Below are 22,976 nucleotides of genomic sequence, written 5' to 3' on the forward strand. Positions count from 1 at the left end.
ACTCCCTGTCCATAAAAATCTCATAAAAATCCACAAAAATTGAAGAAATCATTATTATATGCCAAATATTTTTCAAAAGTATTTTAAGAATATGTCTACACAAATTATTAGACTTATTTACCTGATAAGCCAGCTTTCTGACAGCCTCTTTCACATCCTTAGTGCGCCCTACGATTTTTGGCAAAGTCTTTGCTGATGGCGCAATACATGATAACACTGCCCGTCTAACTTCTGAATTTGAATCGTTTTCAATCAAAGTAGCATATGCTAAAAATAAAGCAATACGTTTTAGTACATTAAGGAACTATTATTTACTTAACCACAGTCATAAGATAACTCACATTTTGATATTTAACAATATTTTTAAACAATAAAGTTATTTAGTCTTACACATTTGATTTTAGTGAAAAAATTTTTTTCCTATCAAGTTCTCTTAATAAGTAGAAATTTGTCAATGGACTAGGCACAAAGGCTAAACCTAAAAAACAAAAAGCCCTAAAGATCGTGGAAAATCCATCATTAAGATTATGTCTTTGCTACTCTTCAAGATCTAGAAGAAAATCTAGTAAAGCAGGCAGATGATTTTAATGTAAAGGGCTTATTATTTTGACTTTTAACGAGTCCTGAAAAAGGAAGTAACTTCTCATTTTACTCCCTGAAACAAAATCCATTTCCTGTATTTAAATATTTATTCACCTCTGCTTCTCAAATTTTCCCCAGCTTTATAATTAAGTACATGTTGACTACTAAATACTTGTTTTATACAATATATTTTATAAAGATTTAATTTATTTATTCATGAGAGAGAGAGAGAGAGAGGCAGAGACACAGGCAGAGGGAGAAGCAGGCTCCCTGCAGGGAGCCCGATGCGGGACTCGATCCCAGGACTACAGGATCATGCCCTGAGCCAAAGGGAGACACTCAACTGCTGAGCCACCCAGGCGTCCCTGTTTTATACAGTATTATGTGTACCATTTAACACCAAATATTTTAACTATCATCGGTTACCAAAACTGATAATAAAGCTAGTAGCAGGGACAAAGAGAAAAATGAAAATGTGGCCAAAACATAGCTAGGCATATATGGACAAGTGGAATATAACTATCTTTATGAGGCCAGAGATAGAGAAAAATTTCTTAAAGATAGAAAGCACAGATCATGAAGAAGAAGAAGAGGAGGAGGAGGAGGAGGAGGAGGAGGTCATAAAGGCAGAGATTAATTTTGACATCAGGAATTTCTGTCCAGCAGAAGACATCCTAAAAAAAGTAAAACAAAGAGCTATCTATCTAAAGTTGAAAGATACCTACAATTCACAAGATCCAAAATTTCTTTCCAGAACAAAGAACTTCAGTAAATCAATAAGACAAACCAACAGAAAAATGAGAACACATTAATAGGCATTATATAGAAGAAATACAATATTGACTGTTAAATATATGAAAAGATGCATAAAAAGGAAATGTATCACACGCACAACCAGATAAACAATTTTAAAATCTGACAATATCAAACATTGGAAAGAATATGACCGATGAATGCTTTTCTGCACTGTTCCTGGGAATATTAATTGGTAAACTGTTTTGCAGAACACTTGTACCTTACCTAATAAAGCTGAAATGTACACATATCCTAACATGATCCTAACAAGTCCCCCTTAGGTATATACCCTAGAAAAGCTCTTTAACCTGTGTACCAGAAGTCATGATAAGGAAATTCGCAGTAACACCATTTTTTTCAGAGTAAAATAACTAGAAACCAGACGGTCAATATTAGAAATAATTAACTGTGCTATATTCATACAACAGAATGCTGTAAGACAGTAAATATCATCAACATGGATGAATGTTACAATTAGAAATAATGATCCGAAAGTGCAAACAAATACAACTCATAGAATGCATAAATGACAGGAGATACATACATGTGTCTAAAGACAAGAGAATAATTAAAATTCAGAATAATCGTGAACTCTGACGGAGAGTAGGATGGGAGGTAGGGCAGACTTCAAAGGCACTGGTGAATGATGCTCTTTGGCCTACTTTTTAAGTTGGGTAGGGACTACTTGGGTATTTTTTTTTAAGTCATATATGTACCCTATACCTTTCCACACAGAGAAAGAGAGAATCTTTTAGAAACCCTGTCTACCAAGAGTTTAACAAAGTCAAGGAAACTGAAAAAGAGTTTAGGAAGCTATACATACCATTAACCACGGGACAGTCATCATCTTTGGGATCCTGAAGTCGTGAAAGAGCCAGAACTGCCTGTATCCTCACATTTGGAATTTTATCTTTCAACCTAATAAGCATGGCTTCATTAATTTTATCAAACAAATCATCATCAATCTGGGCATTTTCTGGCATGCTTCCCAAGAACTTGCTTATGAGCTGGCACGCTCTAAATCTCACTGCATTGCTGTTGGCTTCGTGAGACTGTAATGGGAACAAATTAAAATCTATTTACAATCACAGGAATCCTGTTCGGAATTCGGGAAGTTACAAGAGTCATTTGCTACTTGCAGAGAAAGCGCCCGGCTGCCTTGATCCGCCTGCACACGGTGAGGCTCCCCGTACACACAGTCCAAAGGAAGTCTGAACCAAATTACCAGGGCACACTCCCCTCTGTAGAAATCCTCACTTTCTTTCTTTTTTTTTTTTTATGATAGTCACACACAGAGAGAGAGAGAGAGAGAGAGAGAGAGGCAGAGACACAGGCAGAGGGAGAAGCAGGCTCCATGCACCGGGAGCCCGACATGGGATTCGATCCTGGGGCCAAAGGCAGGTGCTAAACCACTGCACCACCCAGGGATCCCCCTCACTTTATTTCTAAAATAGGCAACTTGGGGCAGCCCGGGTGGCTCAGCAGGTTAGCACCTGCCTTCAGCCCAGGGTGTGATCCTGGAGACCCGGGATCGAGTACCATGTGGGACTCCCTGCACGGAGCCTGCTTCTCCCTCTGCCTGTGTCTCTGCCTCTCTCTCTCTCTCTCATGAATAAATAAAATCTTAAAAAAAAATAAGTAATAAAATAATAAAATAAAGTAATAAAACAAAACAGGCAACTCGTTTGAAGCCAGGTGAGAACTGGCTAAGACCATCAAAGCTTAACGCTGGAGTTAAAGCCCGTTTTTCTCATCTCAAGGACAGTCCTAACACTTCCTACAAAAGGCAGGCTCATTCACAGACATCTCCTCCGTTGCTAAGTATCTCCTCCTCTATAAATTTTTTTTTTAATTTTTATTTATTTATTTATGATAGTCACAGAGAGAGAGAGAGGCGCAGAGACACAGGCAGAGGGAGAAGCAGGCTCCATGCACCGGGAGCCCGATGTGGGATTCGATCCCGAGTCTCCAGGATCGCGCCCTGGGCCAAAGGCAGGCGCCAAACCGCTGCGCCACCCAGGGATCCCCTAGTATCTCCTCCTCTAAAGCATGCAAACTCTTTTGGCTGTGCAGAAGCTTCTTACCTTGATGAAGTCCCAATAGTTCATTTTTGCTTTTGTTTCTCTTGCCTTCGTGGATGTATCTTGCAAGAAGTTACTGCGGCCGAGTTCAAAGAGGGGTGTTGCCTGTGTCCTCCTCTAGGATTTGGATGGCAAACTCCCATGGCCCTTTTAATACGGCAAGACTTTCTACGATACTCCCCCCACTCCCCCCAAAGTCTCAGCTTCGTACCTTTAGAAGAAAGGTAAACAAGTAATTCAAGATGCCCCCGTCGTCCTCCTCCTCCTCCGCCTCCTCGTCCGCATCCGACTGGTGAAACGAGGTGACAAACTTGGCTGCGAATTCCAGGACCCTCTCGACGGCGGGCTCCCGCTTGTACACCACCATGGCGTACCGGAGGCGGCGAGCGAACTCCTCGTGGAAGCCGGCCTTGTCGCCCACCTGGAGGGCAGAGCGGCACGTCGCGACCCCCGCGCCCCCCGACGGCTGCCGGGCCCCTAGCGCAGCCCAGACGGACCCTCGGGGAGGCGGGGCGGGGGGGCCAAGCCGGCCAAGGGAGGGAAAATAAATGTTTTTGTTATTGTTGTTGCACAAATGTCTCTGCGGAGACCAAGACTTCGGGGAGGAAAAGGGACGCGGAGGCGCAGGGTGCGAGGAGGCGGCCCCGCCGCCCCCGCCGCCCCCGCCGCCCCCGCCGCGACACCGTGCGAGGGGGAGGAGCCATGGGATCCCCGGGGGCTCCCTGTACCCCCGAGGCCGCCGCGGGGGCCGGGGGGGAACCTCGCCGACCGGTGGAGGAGGAGGCCGCGGCCCCGGGAGGCTGGCGCCCGCTTACCGCGCGGTAGGTGCGGCTCAGCGCCATCACCAGCTTCGCCTGGTTCTGGTGCGGCTGCTGCGCCAGCTGGAAGGCCTCCTTCACCGGCAGCAGCTTCTTCTCCGCCCCCATGGCGCCGCGACCCGGGGGACGAGCCCGCCGCTCGGGGACGCAGGGGCGCGCCGGCCTCCGACGGTCCGGGGCGCCGTTCCCGCCACCGCGTTCAAATAACTCCCGCGGGAGGAGGAGGTACCGCGAGACTACCGCGAGGGCGGGAACAGAGGGGCGGGCCCGTCCCCGCTTACGGAGGGGCGGGCGCATGCGCCTGGGGCACGGGCTGCGGCGCTCCGAGCGGGAAGTGGCGTTGCGAGGGGCGGGGCGCCGGGCCGCCCGGAAGTGGCGTAGGGCCGCCCGGAAGTGATGTAAGCCGCGCGACTAGGCGAACGGCGGAGCCGCTGTGCGGGAGTCGCTGGTTCGGTGCGGCCCGGCGGGGCGAGGAGGAGGAAAGCATCCCGCAGGGTGAGCGCAGGGTCTGCCGAGGGCGCCGCGGCCGCTCGGGCTCAAGGGGGGGTGCGAGAAGGGAAAGGCCGGGCGCTGGAGGCTGCGCGCCCCCCTCCCCGAGACGCGGGCGCCCGGCCTGCCGCGGGCGGGGTCACGGCCCGGGTTGCGAACACGGGCGGGGCCGCCGAGGCCGCCCCTGCACCTCTCCCGCCGACTCACCTGCCCTCCACGGCTGACGGCTTCTCTGCCCCCGCTGTGGTTCCGTGTCAACGGCTGGGGGGAAGCCTCCGAGTAAATGCACCGAGCTGCCCTCGCGTTCCAACCTACAAGTCATCGTTTGCAGAAATGACAATAATAATCCTTTGCAATTTGCTTTTTCCTTTTCTTTTTTTTTTTTTTTTTTTTAATCAGTGTGGTCTTTGAGGTTCATTCATGTGGGTCCTTTAATAGTACTGACTTGCACCCTTCGGACCCGCGTGTGCCGGACACTGTTCTGAGCGCTTGACTTCATCCGGCCCTTGCAGACCACCCGGGCCAGGTAACCTCCAGACGAGGAAACTGAGGCACAGACAGGCTGTCCCGGCATTCTGTCGTGTGAACGTTCGATGGTTTATTCATCCGGTTCTCTTGTTTCCTATTACACACGCAACACGAAGTATTCCAGTGCCGGTTAAAGTAATGGCAGCGGTAGCTTTTGGGTTGCCTGGAATCGCAAAATCGTCAAGAGGTCTAGTTCTGAGAAGGCGGAGAAGGGGTGAGTGTTTTAGGTCAACCGGCTGGAGCAAGAGCCTAGAGGCCCAGGAATTCCTAGAATATACAACCAGTATAGTCTCACTATGGCTGAAATGTAGATGGCTGGAGGGCTGTGGGGAAAGAAACCCAGAAAGGGCATTAGTGTTTTAACCAAGTATATCCAAAATGTTATTTCAGCGTGTAACCAACAAATTACTAATGGTCTGCATTCTCTCTCTTTTTTTTTTTTTTTCCCCTACCACGTTTTTGAAATTTGATGTTATTTTACAGTAACCGCATTTTGGGTGCTCCGTAGACACTTGGGGCTGGTGTCTACAGTATTGGACAGTGTGAAACTGTTCTTAGTGTGAGAACCACTGTATATCCCATGTGTTTTTCATGTAAAATTGGTAAACTAGGACAGACTAATATTTGGAGACATTTTTCTTATTTTGTGGCCTTTAATTGCTGAGCTCTTTTTATGCTTTCGGTGCATGCTACCTTTGGTTCCTTTTACTATGAAGTTTTTAACAATATTATTTCCTTTACTGTATTTTTTTTTAAGGTTTTATTTATTCAGGGGGATCCCTGGGTGGCTCAGCGGTTTGACGCCTGCCTTTGGCTCAGGGCGCGATCCTGGAGTCCCAGGATCGAGTCCCGTGTCAGGCTCCCGGCATGGAGCCTGCTTCTCCCTCCTCCTGTGTCTCTGCCTCTCTCTCTCTCTCTCTATCATGAATAAATAAATCTTAAAAAAAAAAGATTTTATTTATTCATGAGAGAGACAGAGAGAGGCAGAGACACAGGCAGAGGGAGAAGCAGGCTCCTTGCAGGGACCCCGATGGGAGAACTCGATCCCAGGACCCCAGGGTCATGCCCTGGGCTGAAGGTGGCGCTGAGCCACCCAGGGATCCCCCCTTTACTGTATTTTAATTGGGGGTCTCTGCAAATGAGAGAGGACTTCCTATCATTTTGTCAGTTACTGAAGGATGAGGCATCTGGCCACCAGAGGTCAGCCTAACTATTTTGATTAGCTTTTTTAAGGATTTAATAACATGTTTTTATTTAGTATTTTTTGAACATTATAATCCGAAAGATAAAAAGAGATGGATTACAAAACGAAAAGACAGCCTTTAGAATGGGAGAAAATATTTGCAAACTATGTTTCACATAAGGGGTTAATACCCAAACTATATAAGAAACTCCTACAATAGCAAAAAAGCAAATAACCCAATTTTAAAAATGAGCAAAAGAGCTAAATAGACATTTTTCCACAGAAGACATACAGCCAGCACATATTTGAAGATGTGTTCAACATCACTGATCATCAGAGAAATGCAATCAAAACCTCAGTAAGAGGGCAAGCCCAGGTGGCTCAGTGGTTTAGCGCTGCCTTCAGCCCAGGGTGTGGTCTCGGGGTCCTGGAATCAAGTCCCACATTGGGCTCCCTGCATGGAGCCTGCTTCTCCCTCTGCCTTTGTCTCTGCCTCTCTCTCTGTCTCTCATGAATAAATAAAATAAAAAAAAAAAAAAAAAAAAAAAAAAACCTCAGTAAGATATCACTTCACACCTGATAGGATGACTATAATCAAAAAATTAAAAGATAACCAGTGTTAGTGAGGATGTGGAGAAGAGAGAACCCTTAGACATGTTGGTGGGAATGTAAATTGATACAGCAATTATATAGAAAACAATCTGGAGTTTTCTCAAAAAATTAAAAAATACCAGTGTGATCCAGCAATCCTATTTCTAGGCGTATATCCACGGGAAATGAAAGCACAGCCTCCAAGATGCATCTGCAGTCCCGTGTTGATTGCAGTGGTGGTCCCAGGAGCCGAGACAGGGAACCCATGTAAGTTCCCATCCATGGATAAATGATAAAGATGTGATTTTTATATAATTGAATACTCTTCAGTCTTAAAAAGGAAAGAGGTCCTGCAATTTGCTACAACACGGTCAGCCCGGGAGACATTTTGCGAAGGGAAATAAGCCAGGCACAGAAAGGCAATTGCTGTATAATCCTACTTCTATGTGGAATCTAAAACAGTCAAACTCGTAGTAACAGAGTAGGATGGAAGTTATCACTGGCTTGGGGGAAATTGGGAGATGCTGGACAAGTACAAACTGCGTTAGATAAATTCTGGAGACCTAACGTACAGCCTGGTGAGAGTTAGTAATTATGTATACCTGGAATGCTGAGGGTTAATCTCAAGTGTTCTCACCACACACAGGAAAATGGTAACTGGGGTGATGAATGTATTAATTATTAGCTTGTTTGCTGTAATCATTTCACAGTATATACACGTATCAAAACATCACATTGTACGTGTTAAATATACACAAATTGTCAGTCATACCTCAATAAAGTTGATAATGGTAAAAAATAATAATAAATGGTAGTAAAAAATCCTAGTCTCACTGCCTTAAAGCTTACCTTTTTCTTGAGTTTGCTTTTAGTTTTATGGGAAAAAAGAACAAGTGTTAGCAACTGTGGGAATAAATTTCTTCCTGTCCTTGGTAAACTTAGTTTAGTTGAAGAAATAACAAAACTAAAGATTTTGGAAGGTAAGCCTATTTAGTTCTGAAATTATGGTAAAATCATTCTTTAAAGGTAAATTAGACACAAGTAAATGGAATAATAGATCCAGTTAGTTCAGTTTTGATGTGGGAAAATTGTACACATGGAATGTAAAGGAGTAACAGTGATGAGTTCACTCTAGAATTTACATATGCCCCCAACGAGACTTTGTCTTATTTCTGCTAAAAAAGTAGAAGGGTACCTCAGTGGGTTGGGCATCTGCCTTCAGCTCTGGTCATGATCCCAGAACTCCGGGATCAGGATCCAGCCCCAGGTCAGGGTCCCTCTCCCTCTGCCCCTCCCCCTGCTCCTTGTTTTGCTCACTCTCAAATAAATAGATAGAATCTTTATTTTTTTTTAAGATTCTATTTATTTATTTATTCGTAATAGAGAGAGAGACAGAGACACAGGCAGAGGGAGAAGCAGGCTCCATGCAGGAAGCCTGATGCGGGACTCGATCCCAGGACTCCAGGATCACGCCCTGGGCCAAAGGCAGGCACTAAACCACTGAGCCACCCAGGGATCCCCCAGATACAATCTTAAAAAAAAAAAAAAAAAAAAGAGTGGGTGTTTTAAAGAATACTTTAAGTAACACAATAACAAGTATAGCCCAATAATAATCTTGCAGATAAAAATCTAGTAAAAATGCAACAGGACAGGAGAATTAAAAGCCAACAGCTTCTCCTGTCTCAATAAACTGAAGACTTACGGTATGTTTACAATTTTGTTTTTGTTTTCATGATGAACTAGGTAATAATATAAACTTGAAAGTATTTGCATTCATGTTTCTTAAAGATGAAGTTATACATAGTTTCTTCATAATGCTTTAGGAGCAATGTTGGTCCTGCTTTAAAAACTTTTCATTTGTTCTTGTGCCCTATAGTCCCAGATCACTTGAAAATAATTTGAGAATTTTTGTCTTCATAGAATAAAAACAGAACATGCTTGTAGAGTTACTTACAGCTGACCTTTGTCATTCTCTCATTTTCTTTCAAAAAAACCTAACAAGCCGTAATGTATGCCAGACGTTTTGGGGGAACAGAATGTGTGGAAGCCAGAGAAATGCTTTTCACAGGAATATTGACCTGAAGCCATAGCATATGACGTTATTAGCACAACTCAGTGTATATTTGAAACTAGAAATGTTTACTAATTTTGGAAATCACTCCTACAGAGTAGCATAGATGAAATGTTATTTTGGTTTTTTGCCTTTTTCATTTAGAGTTGTGCCTTTAGTACACCCGTGTTGCTATGTATACCTCTAGTGTGCTTTCCCCACATTTTGCTTGTCCACTCCTCCCGTGATGGAAACCTAGAACACTTCTAATTCCTTACCATCAAAGAGGAAGCGTCAGAGTACGTGCAGGTCTTATGGAGAATTTCTTTATATACACAAGAGTAGAATTGCTGGATCATGAGATGTGCAAATAGTTTGAATAATAACTCTTTCCTCGGGAACCCTGGGTGGCGCAGTGATTTAGTGCCTGCCTTTGGCCCAGGGCGCGATCCTGGAGACCCAGGATCGAATCCCATGTCGGGCTCCCGGGGAATGGAGCCTGCGTCTCCCTCTGCCTATGTCTCTGCCTCTCTCTCTCTCTCTGTGTGACTATCATAAATAAAGAAAATTTAAAAAAAATAAATAAATAACTCTTTCCTCATCATACGGCTAATGTCCTGTTGATTTTCTCTCCTGTAAGTTGAATATTTTTGTCCTTAGCCATTTCTTTATTGAGGTTGCTGTCTTTTTGTTGTGGATTTGTAGTTAACTTAGTTCTTGATATCTTTAGTTCAGTTCAGAAATAATGAATTTTGATGTAATTGAATTCATTTTTTGGTCTCATGCTTTATGTTTTTTTATTTAAGAGTCTCTGGGGGGTCCTTGGGTGGCCTAGTCGGTTGGGCATCCAACTCTTGATTTTTAACTCAAGTCATGATCTTGGGATCATGGAATTAAGCCCCCTGTCAGGCTCTGTGCTCAGTGTGGGGTGTGCTTGTCCCTCTACCTCTGCTCCCCGCTCTTAAATAAATAAAATCTTAGATAATGATAATAATAACAGTCTCCCTGACCCCAAGTCACAATGATACTCTATATTCGTGTATTATATTCTTTCTTTCTTTTTCTTTTTTTTTATTTATTTATGATAGTCACAGAGAGAGAGAGAGAGAGAGAGAGGCAGAGACACAGGCAGAGGGAGAAGCAGGCTCCATGCACCGGGAGCCCGACGTGGGATTCGATCCCGAGTCTCCAGGATCGCGCCCTGGGCCAAAGGCAGGCACCAAACCACTGCGCCACCCAGGGATCCCTCGTGTATTATAGTCTATTAACGGCATAGTTTTACATTCTCACGTAGATCTTTCATTGAACATGAGTCCTCCTTTGTATGTGGCAGTATGTAGGTATACAGTTTGGTTTTTCTTGTGAGGAGCCAGCTTTGCCAATATTTTGTACTAACTGCGTTCGATCCCCCTTGATTTACATGCTAACTTTATTTTGTACTACATTCCACAACTTTGTGTGGCTGCGTTTCTGAGTTTTGTTCTGTACAATTGGACTATTTGTCCAATATACTAACTCTACCATATTTTAATTTCTGTGACTTTTGTAATATGTGTTAATATCTTGTAGGCCAAGAATCCCCTTCAATCTTCAGTTTAAATAATGGGGGTCGCTGCATGGGGAATTTTATTCTCTCCATATTGAGATTGTATAAATCAATTTGGAAAAACTTTTTATAATATTCATTTGTTCCATCCAAGATGTTTAAATCATTTTCTATGTCCTTTATTAGAATTTTTTATTCTTCATAGAGGTCTTATATATTATTAAATAGTTTCTAGATACTTGATAGGTTTGATGTTGTTGGATTTTTTTTCCTCATTGTGAAAGATTTATATGTCATGCTTTTTTTAGTTAGTATTGTTTGTATAGAAGTTTTTAACTTAAAAGTACCTGTGTTCAAATCCACACTCTGTCACTTAGTAGAAATATGGCCTTGGGCACGTAGCTTAAATTTCATGTGTAAAATGAGGGCAGTTAAAGTACCTCTCTTGTAGGGTTATTAGGAGAATTTTAAATAAATTAACATTGGCAGTTCCTATATACTATAATGATAATTAATGAATATCCATAGATTAATCTCAAATCAAGAACTTTGTTGAGCTCTTTTAGTAACTCTAATTGTTTCTTTTATTTTTTTTTTAATTTTATTTATTTATTCCTGAGAGACAGAGAGAGAGGGAGGCAGGCTCCATGTGGGGAGCCTGATGTGAGACTCGATCCCAAGACTCGAGGATCACACCCTGAGCCGAAGGCAGGCGCTAAACCACTGAGCCACCCGGGGGTCCCCTAACTGTTTCAATGTCAGCTTTCTTAAATTAGATTACCGTATTATTTGTAAATAATAATGGGGACCTGATGCAGGACTCGATCCCAGATCCCGGGGTCACAACCTGGGCCGAAGGTGGGCACCCAGCGGGCGCCCAACCGCTGAGCCCCCCCAGGCGTCCCTATAAATTTCTTTGAGGTTGAGGTGTTCTTCCCTTCCCTTATCCTGGGGATAAGCTCTATAAGCATATTCTTTACCTTTTATTTGATCTGCTATTGGATTTTATTACGTAATATTGGAAATTTTGCAAGTGAAATGAGCCTGTACTTTTTTATTTGGTTCCTCTCTAGGTTTGTAATTAATATTTTATTATCATCATAAAAGGAGCTTGTCAGCTTATATGATTTTTTTTTTTTCTGGAACAACTTAAATAGGTATTAATTTTCTTGGAAGTTTAGTGGAACTCATTTATAAAATTATATGGGCCTGGTGCTTTTAAAAGGAGGTTGGTGCCTTTTCATTTTCTTTAACACATACTGGCTTGTTCTAGTCAAGTTATCTATTTCCTCCTGTGTGAGTTTTGGTATTTTATTCCAGAATTCAGCCATTTCATTTAGGTTTTCACATTTAGTATATATTTGTCATATTTTTTATTTTTAAACACTTTTTGTGTTTTTAAGTCACTTGATGAGTTTCACTAGTCACTTTTTCTTATATCTTCAAAAAAATTTTCAGTCTTCTGTTATTCTCATATGTATGCTATTTCATTTCTGCTTTTATTTCCTTTCTGCTTATTTTGCTATTGCTCTTTTCCATTATTTTTTTTAAGATTTTATTCATTTGTCCACGAGAGATACACAGAGAGAGAGGCAGAGACACAGACAGAGGGAGAAGCAGGCTCCCTGCAGGGATCCCAATGAGGGACTCGATCCCGGGACTCCGGGGTCACGACCTGAGCCAAAGGCAGATGCTCAACCACTGAGCCACCCAGGCGTCCTCTTTTCCGTTATTTTGAATTGAATGCTTAACTTGTAGATACTTAAATTTCCTCATCGGTGTATTCAGAGCTGTAACTTCCTTTAAGTACTAGTTTGGCCGCCTCCCACAAATTTTGCCTTGTATAGTTTATATTATTCGGTTTTAGTATTTAATATCCTTTTCAATTTCCATTTTAACCCATGAGTTAATTAGCTTCCCAACATAGAGTTGCTTTTAAATAACCTTTAATACCTACTTTTATTGCATTTTGGTCAGAGAATTTCGTCTGAATGAAATAGACCCTTTGGAATCTATAACCTAATACGTGATCTATTTCTTGTGCGTGTATGTGTACTCTCAGATGTCTAACCTGTTTGGCATAGAGTCCTGACAACTGATGTAATACATAAAGTACATTAATATTTTGACTGTTTTTCAGGCTTCTTATATCCCCTGCTTATATAGTTCTGTCAGTTGTTACCTGAAAATTTTTGAGATTGTGCTTTCAGGGTCATACATGTATATGATGAGTACTATAATTTTATTCTGTTCCTTTCACTGGTGTAATTGTCCATCTTTGTCCCTTATATTTTATGGCTTGAAATCTTTTTTGTTGGGTATTAAGATTGCTATCTCAGCTTTATCTTGGTCCACAGTTGCCTATTACATCTTTTTTCATTCTTTTATTTTTTTTTTACCTTTTTCTTTTTTTTTTGAAGTATCTTCTGTTGCATTATTATTGAATCTTGTTTTTTTTAATCCAGTCTGTCTGTTTTTTAACTGTGAGTTTAACCTGTTTACATTCATTGTAGTTTCTACTATATTAAGAATTACACCTGGAAAAAAAAAAGATTTATACCTGCCATTTTCTCTCGTATCTATAGATTATGGTTATAATGACCACAGCCTTTGGGTCCCAGCAAGAGCCCTAACGTCTAGCAGCTCTACAGCCAGGACAGGTCCCCTAAACTAATCCCAACAAGCACATCTAAAGGGAAAGAACTACCTCTTATAGCTCTCTATCTGGAGTTTGGGTCATCAAGGAACTGCTTTTGAAGAAGTAATTTTCTGGGCTAGAACAGTATACTAAAGAATAAACTGACCCAGCTATGTACCAAGAAGAGATGAAAATGACCTCAGGCTCTGCTTCCCAGGAGTCATTCCCAATAGAAAATTCTGCCTGAGTCTATGAAATAGAGATGGGAAAGCCCAGTAAGGGTTCTTATTTAGCATCCGTGTTCTTAGATACTCAATAAAGTTAGATGGACAGTAATGTTACTCATTGCTTTCAGACTTTAATATCATTTCTCTAGTCTTCTCATTCACAGGTTAAAGCTACCTTTCCAGATAGTTCAACAACTAAGTCACCAGTTTCCAAGGGCATTTGCACCATCCATGGAAAGCATCGGATCTGTGTACACCAGATGTCCTTGACAACTCATCCCGCCGTCTCCCTGCACAAAATTTGCACCACCAGTGGACAACAAAGGCAACCATTGTTTCTTTTCTTTACCAAGTAGATATAATATCTCTACCAACAAAACAATACACAAAGTGTCTCTTCCCAGTATCAAGACCAGTTGAGACCACTAAGAAAATCAGCTTTCCTAGATGAGGACCCCTTCTCTTCTTGGGTAGCCAGGATTTGAAGGAGAGACTCTGACCTGTACAACTGGTAAGTGACTTAACACTTTTACACACTGAACTGGTCCTGAGAACTGAGATGTCTTCTTTGTAAGTGAAGAATATACAACATAATCTCGAAGAACTGCACAGTGGTATGAGCCAGAGACATACCATGTGTGCATAACGGACTGTCATACAGATTAAGCTTGCTGAAGGATTTTTCATCTTTTGTTTCTGTTTGCTAGTTTTAGTCAGTCTTTTGCTGGCTTAGATTGTTACCCTTTTCTGGTTTCTTCTTCTGTTCTAATGGGTCCCAGAAATCCCTCTCCTGACCCCTTATCAGAATCAGAAAGTGAGGAAGAAGAAAATGCTAACTACCTAAATGAGAGTTCTGGGCAAGAGTGGGATTCCTCTGAAGAAGAAGACCCTGTGGTGCCCAACCTAACACCTCTTGAGAGTCTTGCTTGGCAGGTTAAGTGCCTTTTAAAATATTCTACAACTTGGAAACCTTTAAATCCTAATTCCTGGTTATATCACGCTAAACTCTTGGATCCAAGCACACCAGTCCATATACTTCGAGAGATAGGCCTAAGACTCTCCCATTGCTCCCATTGTGTACCCAAACTGGAACCAATTCCTGAGTGGCCTCCTCTGGCTTCTTGTGGAGTACCCCCTTTTCAGAAGCCCCTTAAAACTGCCAGCCGGCTGTCTAGAGATCATGCCACTCTAAATGGAGCACTACAGCTTGCCACCAAACAGTTAAGCAGAACGTTGAGTAGAGCCACTCCCATACCTGAATACCTAAAACAGATCCCTAATTCATGTGTTTCTGGTTGTTGCTGTGGCTGGTTAACTAAAACAGTTAAGGAAACAACCCGCACTGAACCCATCAACACGACTTACTCATACACTGACTTCCAAAAGGCAGTTAATAGACTCCTAACTGCATCACTATAAAGAGCTACCATTTGTTCTGGTACCTGTCCTATTGCTGATTGAGAAGGAAGTCACACACACACCGCAGTTAAGAAACACATGCCTTCTCAATGAACGATGCCCTGTCCTGACAAGCCCTTAAGTACTGCCACTACAGTAGCACCGTAACTCCGCTACAGAAAATGCATGATGAGCTTGCCCTTTGACAGACCCTGTGGATAAAATGAAAACTTCAGTAGAAAATTAGACAAAACGGACCATATTACAGAAGTTGACTATTGTTCACACTCAGCCCCCGCCCCCCAATTTATTGTGCCTCTCTGAATGGAGAGGAAGAAGTAACGGGCCCCTACCCCTTTTGTTACCTTACCTTCAAAATAGCCAGTGGGGAAAGTGGGAACTTAGCTACTCCCAATAACACCTTTCTGAGCATATGCTTTTCTAACGTTAATTTCTACATGCTAGTTAAATTAATTTGAATTACCTAGACAAAAGAAAATGATGGGGCTGAGGATTTATCTCCCACCTTTTATACAGATAGGCCTATAGATGGCACCCTTTAGGGTTCTTATTTTGGGGGGAGGGAGTGCAGTTTCAAACATAGACTGTACTGCTTCAGACCTGTTACAGTACCTGCAGTTACAGTATAAACCTTTATATCATAGGCTCCCAGCAGGCCGTCTCTAGCTACGTTGGCCTAAAAAAATTGAAACCGGGGGTTAAACAGACACCTGTTCTGCAGGGAATGTGTTTCATGCATCTTGGCATTCAGAGGTTAGTCAAGAGCAGATTGTATTTTAAAAGACCAGTAGGAAAGGAGGGCAGCCCCGGTGGCGCCGCGGTTTAGCGCCGCCTGCAGCCCCGGGCATGATCCTGGAGACCCTGGATCGAGTCCCACGTCAGGCTCTCTGCATGGAGCCTGCTTCTCCCTCTGCCTGTCTCTCTCTCTGTCTCTATGAATAAATAAATAAAATCTTTAAAAAAAATAAAAAATAAAAAATAAATAATAAAAGACCAGTAGGAAAGGATTAAGAGCATTTATGCTTTCAGTATTAACTACTAGTGAATTAAAATATTTCATCTGTATAATCTCAGCAGTACTTTATGCACTGTTTACATCTATTGCAAACCTTTCAGGAACTCTTCTAACTTTTAAGACCTTATTACTACTACAGAAAAATCTCAGCCTAGTACAATTTGAAGTTGGGGTTTGTAGCATCATTGTTTTTCTAGATATAGATTAGCTTTAGATTTTTTTCTAGCTCAACAAGGAAGAGTATGTACCCTTGTGAATGAATCTTGCTGTATTTATTTAAATAAGTCAAAACATAGAAGTACTACATAAAAGAAGATGCATGCGACCATTAAATCTTTTCACACACCTACAATAGAGTGAAACCTGTGTGTGTGATCCTGGCTGACCGGGCATCAAAAAGCCATCAGAAAATGGATTGTGAAAAAATATGTCACATACCCTTTCATTTTAGTCTTACTTTTTCCTGTTCTCCATAATTAAGTACTGCATATGATGTGGCATCAAAGAAAGGGAAGCATCAGTGGAATCACAAATTCTATACATGTATAGCAACTTTAAGGAGAGAGGGAAATGTTTATAATCTGATGAGTTTTTCCGCTAAGCCTTAGTTGTCGTATCTTAAGGAAAAAAGAGGGACCTGTAATAGGAAAAAATATTTGTTAGTGGAAAATTGCTGAACTGAAACCATATCATACTGTTAGTATAACTGAATGTATCAGAAACTGTTCCTATGTAGATGTTCTGTGAAACTGGGTTTTTAAAATGTTGTAAGAACCTGTTTTCCTTTTTTTTTTTTTTTTTAAGCGGGAGGTGGGAAGAGGTAGGGAGATCTGAAAATTAAAATATATTGATGTTTATGTAACCATAATTTGTTCCTTTTTCTGTATGTGTGTATAAAAGTGCCTTGCTCATGAAGCATTTTTGCTATTCACTCCAAAAGGAAGCCTTTCCCCAGCTCCGCAGCTAAATAAACCGACAGCTTTATACATGCTGAACAGAGTATGGTCATTTGTTCTCAACAAATGAAATAGATCCTGCTTTGCTTAAGGCCTATCCAACATTCACTAAGTGCTGAATAGAGTCAACTGACTGATACGGATACAGATAAATAGTATCTATACAGAGTGTCTGATAGGAGGTGACTTGGCAGCTCTAGAAAATGAAACATACTCATAGAAGAAAATGTCAGCTATTCAGTCAAGACCTGTATTTGAACCCATTTGTTAGTATGTGTTAAGTAATTACAGGTTACACAGAGTGATAGGTTCCTGGAAAAGACTTAAGCCTTTACTTCTTTGTGTGTGCCACGGACACGGGGCTGTAGGGGAGGATTTACCACTTTCCCACTCTCCCCTACAAGAGATTGGGAGAAATGACAAATTTATTATGTATTCACAGGAATATTTATCAAAGGAAACAGGACTTCTAAACCAACAGACATTAATGTTATTAAAGGTATTACTCTCTTGCCGTGCAGATCGGCAGCCTCTTTTTGTTGAAGCAGTCCAGATACTTTGAGCACAGAAGACCGTAATCATGTCTTTTAAACCCATCAGCGTTCCCAAGAGAAGGAAGAAAATTGATACATGTCTGCTGTTAGGGAATTTAGAGATCGCTTGGGTTATTTTTTTACCAATACATAAATTCTCTCTCCTGTCTCTAATAAATAATTTTCTACTTTTGGCTTCAGTATTAGAGAACTTCATGCCTTTTGGAGTATCCCATTACTTTTAAATGTCTCTTGTTAGAAATTTAGCCATTCATCTAATAACATATGGTGTGTCTACTATAATCCAGACACTGGGAGTGCAAAATTAGATACTACACATAAAAAATTAGTTGTTGTTGTTTTTTAAGATTTATTTATTTATTCATGAGAGACAGGGACGGAGACACAGGCAGAGGGAGAAGCAGGCCCCCCTCAAGGAGCCCAATGCGGGACTCGATCCTGGATCCAGGGACCACGCCCTGAACCGAAGGTGGACACTCAACCGCTGAGCCACCCAGGCGTCCCAGAAATTAATTTTAAAATCGATCGAACCAGGGCACCTGGGTGATTGACTCAGGTTAAGCATCTGATTTCAGCTCAGGTTATGATCTCAGGGTCCTGGGATGCAGCTGAGCCCTGCATCTGGCTCCTTGCTCAGTGGGGAGTCTGCTTGTTCCTCTCCATCTGCACCTCCCCCTGCTTGTGCTCTCTGTCTCAAATAAATCTTTTTTAAAGATAATTTTAAAAATAAAATATATTGAACCAATAGAATTGCCCTGAAGCTTTTGGCCATTGATATTCTTGCTCTCTGGGGTCACGTTAAATAAGCCTGCCTGATCCTTATACAGACCCGTAGATATTTGTAAATGTGCAAGTGTAGTGGAAATTCACATGGAGGGCACAATTAAACCCCAAAAGGGGTAGTCAGCTAAGGGAATAGATAAAGAGGTCTTTTATACACAGATAAAAGTTGTATTTGATAAATTCAAGAGGCAATGGCACCCAAAGATCAGGGCCAGGAGTGTTTTGCTTGTATGGCTGGGGCATATGGAAAAGCCCAGAAAGTCTGGATAAGTTGTCAGACTGCATGATACAAGCCTGTGCAGAGCTCCTGGCCTGAGTCCCCAGTGAGCAGTACCCACTGGACTGGGACATTGAGAGGGCCATACCAGCCAACACCACCCACCGGTGTCAACTTGCTCTTGTCGAAAAGAAAATCTCTAGCATATCTTTGCCAATTTTAAACAAAGTTCAGTTAACAGTTACATGTTTGAGTCTATCACTGTATACAACCCTCTGAATTCTTTTCAATTGGTGACAACAGTGGGATTAAATAACAGTTTCGGCATGAGACCAAGAAAATGGAAAGGATAAAGGTAACGCCATGACCTGACACTTGCTGGCTACCCAACTGCTGTTAGCTGTGAGAACTATGACCGGCTCTTCTCAGGGAGATGTGGGAAAGGAAGGCCTGATTCTAAAATCCCAGAGTTACTGCTTCCAAACAGCATGGACTTAGCTTAAATTGCTAGTGACGGGTTAGGGTTGGATCCTTTTAAAAAAAGAAAAAAGAAAAGGTTGGCTGGAGTTTGGGCGATTTATTTGGGAAGACATGGGTGACCCTGACACATAATATGAAAATTCCTGGATCCATTAGGAATTGATGTCCCAGGAGTAGGACATGATCTGTGGTCACCCAGGAGACCTGGGATCCCAGTCGGCCCAACAAGATTAAAACTAGGTTCCGAGTATACATAGAAACCCAGCCGATGTGGTATCCGATTAGATTTCAGCAGAAACCAGATGAAACGGTGTCAGAGTCAGTGTTGCGGTTTGTAAACTCAGCAGCTCCTTCTTCAGGGAAAGTCACATTTGGGTGAACTGCCGAACCCTGAACACTGACGTGCCGCCCATAGTGTCAGTGGCTCCCGTGTGTCACCTGGTGTTTTACAGTGTTCTAGTTAGGCAGGCGTCCGGAAGGGACAACTTCCTTGGGGAGGCTCCCCAGCTTTTGGAACAGTCCAAGGGTATGGCCAGTCCTCGTGAAAGAAAACCCTATAGAGGGATCCCTGGGTGGCGCAGTGGTTTGGCGCCTGCCTTTGGCCCAGGGCACGATCCTGGAGACCCGGGATCGAATCCCACGTCGGGCTCCCGGTGCATGGAGCCTGCTTCTCCCTCTGCCTGTGTCTCTGCCTCTCTCTCTCTCTCTCTCTGTGACTATCATAAATAAGTTAAAAAAAAAAAAAAAAAAAAAAAAAAAGAAAACCCTATAGACTGGCTTTATGATTGCACCCCGAACTACCAGAAAGACTTGATTCGGCACCAGTGGCAGAGCTCTGGTGACACGGGGCCAACACCTAGAGAACTAAATTCTTTATTAATTGAAAGCATCAATGCTGGCCACAACCAGTGTGTGCCACGGGAATTCATCACAAAGTGGGCTGTGTGGTGTCGGCCCCCAGCTACCTGCCCGGGAGTAATGTGGACTCCAAGGGCCCTGAATGCCTTGGTCCAGATGCCACCTTCCCTCTTTAATGTTGGTCACTTTTCTATGCACTGTTTCCTTAAATCTGTTGGGTTACTGATTTAGCAAATATAAAATACAGGATGCCCAAATGAATTTCTGGTAAACAATGAAATATGGGACATACTTATATCAGGAAAAAAATAATTACTTATCTGAAATCCACATTAAATTTTTTTTTAATCTGGCAGCCCTATAAATATGTTAGCAGCATTGATTAATTGGGTTGTAATCATGGAGTTGTTCCTGGAGGCAGTCCGGCTCTTCCCATTATGTGTGGCTTACCTGCCTCCAAATACGTGATGGGGTGCAGGGGAACGGGAGGCGAACACATACTTGAGCCAGGATTAGAGGCGTGAGGTGGGAGGGGAAGCCCAATTGCTGGTATGAGAATTTTGTAGGAGACACATTTTATAGGTTAAAAAACCATTAAAACCTTTCCAGACGCATTTTTAAAATGCTGTCACGATAATAGGTAGTTTGGGTTTGTTGCTGTCTGTGTCCTGTGTGGGTTAACTGCTAAATCTTAAGCCGTGTTTTAAGCAGTTAACTTCTCACTTCGCTTTACTATGAAGAAAAGCTTCAGTATTACTCAAAACAACACCTGGTAGGTAGCACGGTTGTGGCAGCCGTTCTGCATTTGCAGAAACGGTCCACACACTTGGAACCCTCATCTTTTCCTTCCAGAACCCCCAGAAGGCACAGGACACCCGGGGAGATGGGGGGTGAGGAGCAAAGTTGAAAACACGAATCTGAACGTTTATTTTTGTCTCCTTTTGTAACCAGGTCACTCATCCCACTTTGCAGCCGAAGCTGGGAGGCTTATCCTCTGGACAGATCAAACCGAGCAGATTAGAACCCGGCCTCGGGGAGAGCAGTGGTGGTGTGAGGTGCTCCACTGAAAACCGGGGATTGAGAGAATGTCGGCATTGTGATCACGCGCCCTCCAGCCTCCTCCAGGCCGCCTCAGAATCTGGCAGCTGGGCTCAGGCCCAGCCCTGCCCACCTCACCCAGAGAGAGGAGCAATTCTACAAACAACGTGCCACCTGATGATCTGTTACAATGAAACCCGGAGTCACAAGGCCTGCCCACTCCTATGTGGCTCTGAGTCTCGTGATCATGATAAACTGATAGCCAAGGGTCAATACATATTTGAGGGTAACTTCAAGAATGAGATATGGAGACTAAAACAACTAAAATAACCTAAAACAAACAAACCCAAAACCTGGAAATAACGCAAGGGCCATAGAACTCCCCAGAGAAGCTATGATACTCTCAGACACAGGAGAATATACTGCATCCGTGAAGTAAGAACAGGATGCTGGGGAAAAAATGAACAATCAGAAAATACAAATATTGGAAAAATACGGCTTGAATTAAGCATTCAGTAGGTGTATTGGAAGATAAGGTGAAGAAATTTCAGAAAGTAGAACAAAAAGACGGAGGTGGAAAATAGAGAAGGAAAAAAAAAATCAGAAGATCAGAACGGCACGCAACATCTGATTAGTAAGAGCTCCAAAATGAGACGAGAGAAGGGGGGTGAAAAGAGAACAAAATTAAAGAACATTTCTCCAAAATGTAGGATACGGGTCACGTAAATTAAGAGGATCCACCAAGTGCCCGGCACAATGAATCAAACACACAGAAGCATACCCTGAGACTTCAGGACGCCGAGAATAAAGACCCTAATCGCTTCCAAAGGGGATGAAACAAGAGTCACATGAAAGGTATTTTTCATGAGGTGCCTGGGTGGCCCAGGCAGTTAAGCTCCAGCTCTGGATTTTGGCTCAGGCCATGATCTCAGGGTCTTGGGATCAAGCCCCACATCAGGCTCGGTGCTCAGTGGGGAGTCTGCTTGAGATTCTCTCTCTCTGCCCCTCCCCCTGCTTGCTCTTGTCCCCCCCCCCCCCCCCAATAAATCTCAAAAGAAACAGAAATCTTTCCAATCTGGTTTAGATTTCTTGGAAGCAACACTGGTCAAAGGAAGACTATGAAAACAAGGCCTTCAAATAGAAGAGGAAAAATTCCAACGTAGAATTCCACTCCCCAGCGTCCATGTACGGGGCTAACATGACATTTGGGCTTTTGTGGTCTCAACATTGCATCTTACCGTGTTCCTTTTTTTAGGAGGCCGCTGGAGAATGTGCTTCACCAAAACAAAGGAGTCCATCTTCTTGGGAGTCCCCAAGAAGGCTTGGGGTCCTGAAAACATAAGATCTCACAGAGGAATGCAAAGAGGATAAGTCCTGGGATGGCTACTATGTCAAGTAAGCAGGATGCGGGCCTGGGGAAGCGGGTCTCTGGAAACTGGGAACAGTGTGTGTACCTGGGAAACCAGGAAGGCGGGAGACAGATGCCCGAACACTAGGGGGCCGGCGGGGGGAGGGGGATGTACAGGGGACAGTGGGTTAATGTTAAAACGAGGCAGTTAGAAGTACAACAAATAGACATTTTTGGATTCGGGGTTATGGACACATTCTGGAGTGTCACGAATATAAACCTCAAATTTTACTTCAATTTTATTATTTTGCTACAACCAGAGTAGTCAGATTTTAGAAGTTTGACATTAAAAATATAGTAAAATTGTAGTCATGTCAGCGATTAGGTTGCTTCTTCAGGTGTCATTCTCCACAACTGCAGTGGATGCTCAGTAAGATGTGCACTGCAGAAGGCTTTTTTAGAAAAAAATATATATAACTTTTTTTTAGTAAAAGGAATTTTGTCCCTTTCTTAGGCAAATCTCTAAGTTTTCTTATTTACAGAAATGATGCATAGTTTATAGCAGTAGAGTCAACAGCATTTTCATTTAAATTTTAGCCTCTGTTCATTTAAAAGCACAAGGAATTACCTCCTTTAAAAATAATATTTTGAAAAAATAATATTTTGAAATTTCACACTATTTTTCACCTTCTGTAGTGTTTTTGCTATCAAGATATAGTTAAATCCAGTGACAGCTCCATGGTATATGCCCATGTAATGCTTTAGGGTTTTTTCTGAGTC

At 42.5% G+C, this 22,976-nt stretch overlaps 2 protein-coding genes across 6 annotated transcripts in view; one reads left to right on the top strand and one right to left on the bottom strand.

Moving 5' to 3' along the window:
* Positions 1-4,459, bottom strand: part of NCAPG (non-SMC condensin I complex subunit G) — a 42,895-nt gene extending 38,436 nt beyond the window's left edge. The window contains exons 1-4 of the mRNA XM_038533608.1: positions 4,274-4,459; positions 3,670-3,879; positions 2,201-2,429; positions 122-267 (exon numbers count right to left, since the gene is read on the bottom strand). Coding sequence (XP_038389536.1) covers positions 122-267; positions 2,201-2,429; positions 3,670-3,879; positions 4,274-4,384 — 696 coding nt within the window. The 5' untranslated portion in view covers positions 4,385-4,459. The remainder of the gene's footprint in view (positions 1-121; positions 268-2,200; positions 2,430-3,669; positions 3,880-4,273) is intronic.
* A 183-nt stretch (positions 4,460-4,642) lies between these two features.
* On the top strand, positions 4,643-22,128 carry DCAF16 (DDB1 and CUL4 associated factor 16). Of its 5 annotated transcripts, XR_005357410.1 has the most exons (4): positions 4,659-4,771; positions 10,222-14,039; positions 20,762-21,703; positions 22,104-22,128. XR_005357410.1 is itself a non-coding variant. In XM_038533614.1 (3 exons), exon 3 carries the CDS (start codon positions 14,297-14,299, stop codon positions 14,945-14,947), a length of 651 nt encoding a protein of 216 aa, XP_038389542.1. In that variant the 5' UTR covers positions 4,653-4,771; positions 7,236-7,334; positions 13,693-14,296; the 3' UTR covers positions 14,948-16,957. The 5 variants fall into 5 exon arrangements, 4 of the variants coding, with proteins under 4 accessions (XP_038389540.1, XP_038389542.1, XP_038389541.1 ...); XM_038533614.1 differs by lacking the exons at positions 20,762-21,703; positions 22,104-22,128 and adding an exon at positions 7,236-7,334 and having other exon boundaries at positions 4,653-4,771; positions 13,693-16,957; XM_038533612.1 differs by lacking the exons at positions 20,762-21,703; positions 22,104-22,128 and having other exon boundaries at positions 4,643-4,771; positions 13,693-16,957.
* The last annotated feature ends 848 nt before the right edge of the window (positions 22,129-22,976 follow it).

This window comes from Canis lupus, chromosome 3 (assembly GCF_011100685.1).
Source record: "Canis lupus familiaris isolate Mischka breed German Shepherd chromosome 3, alternate assembly UU_Cfam_GSD_1.0, whole genome shotgun sequence".
NCBI classification, from domain to species: Eukaryota; Metazoa; Chordata; class Mammalia; order Carnivora; family Canidae; genus Canis; species Canis lupus.

What these genes read in the sequence shown, in the direction of transcription:
- DCAF16 (XM_038533612.1), top strand. Translation starts at nt 14,297, where the DNA reads ATGGGTCCCAGAAATCCCTCTCCTGACCCCTTATCAGAATCAGAAAGT.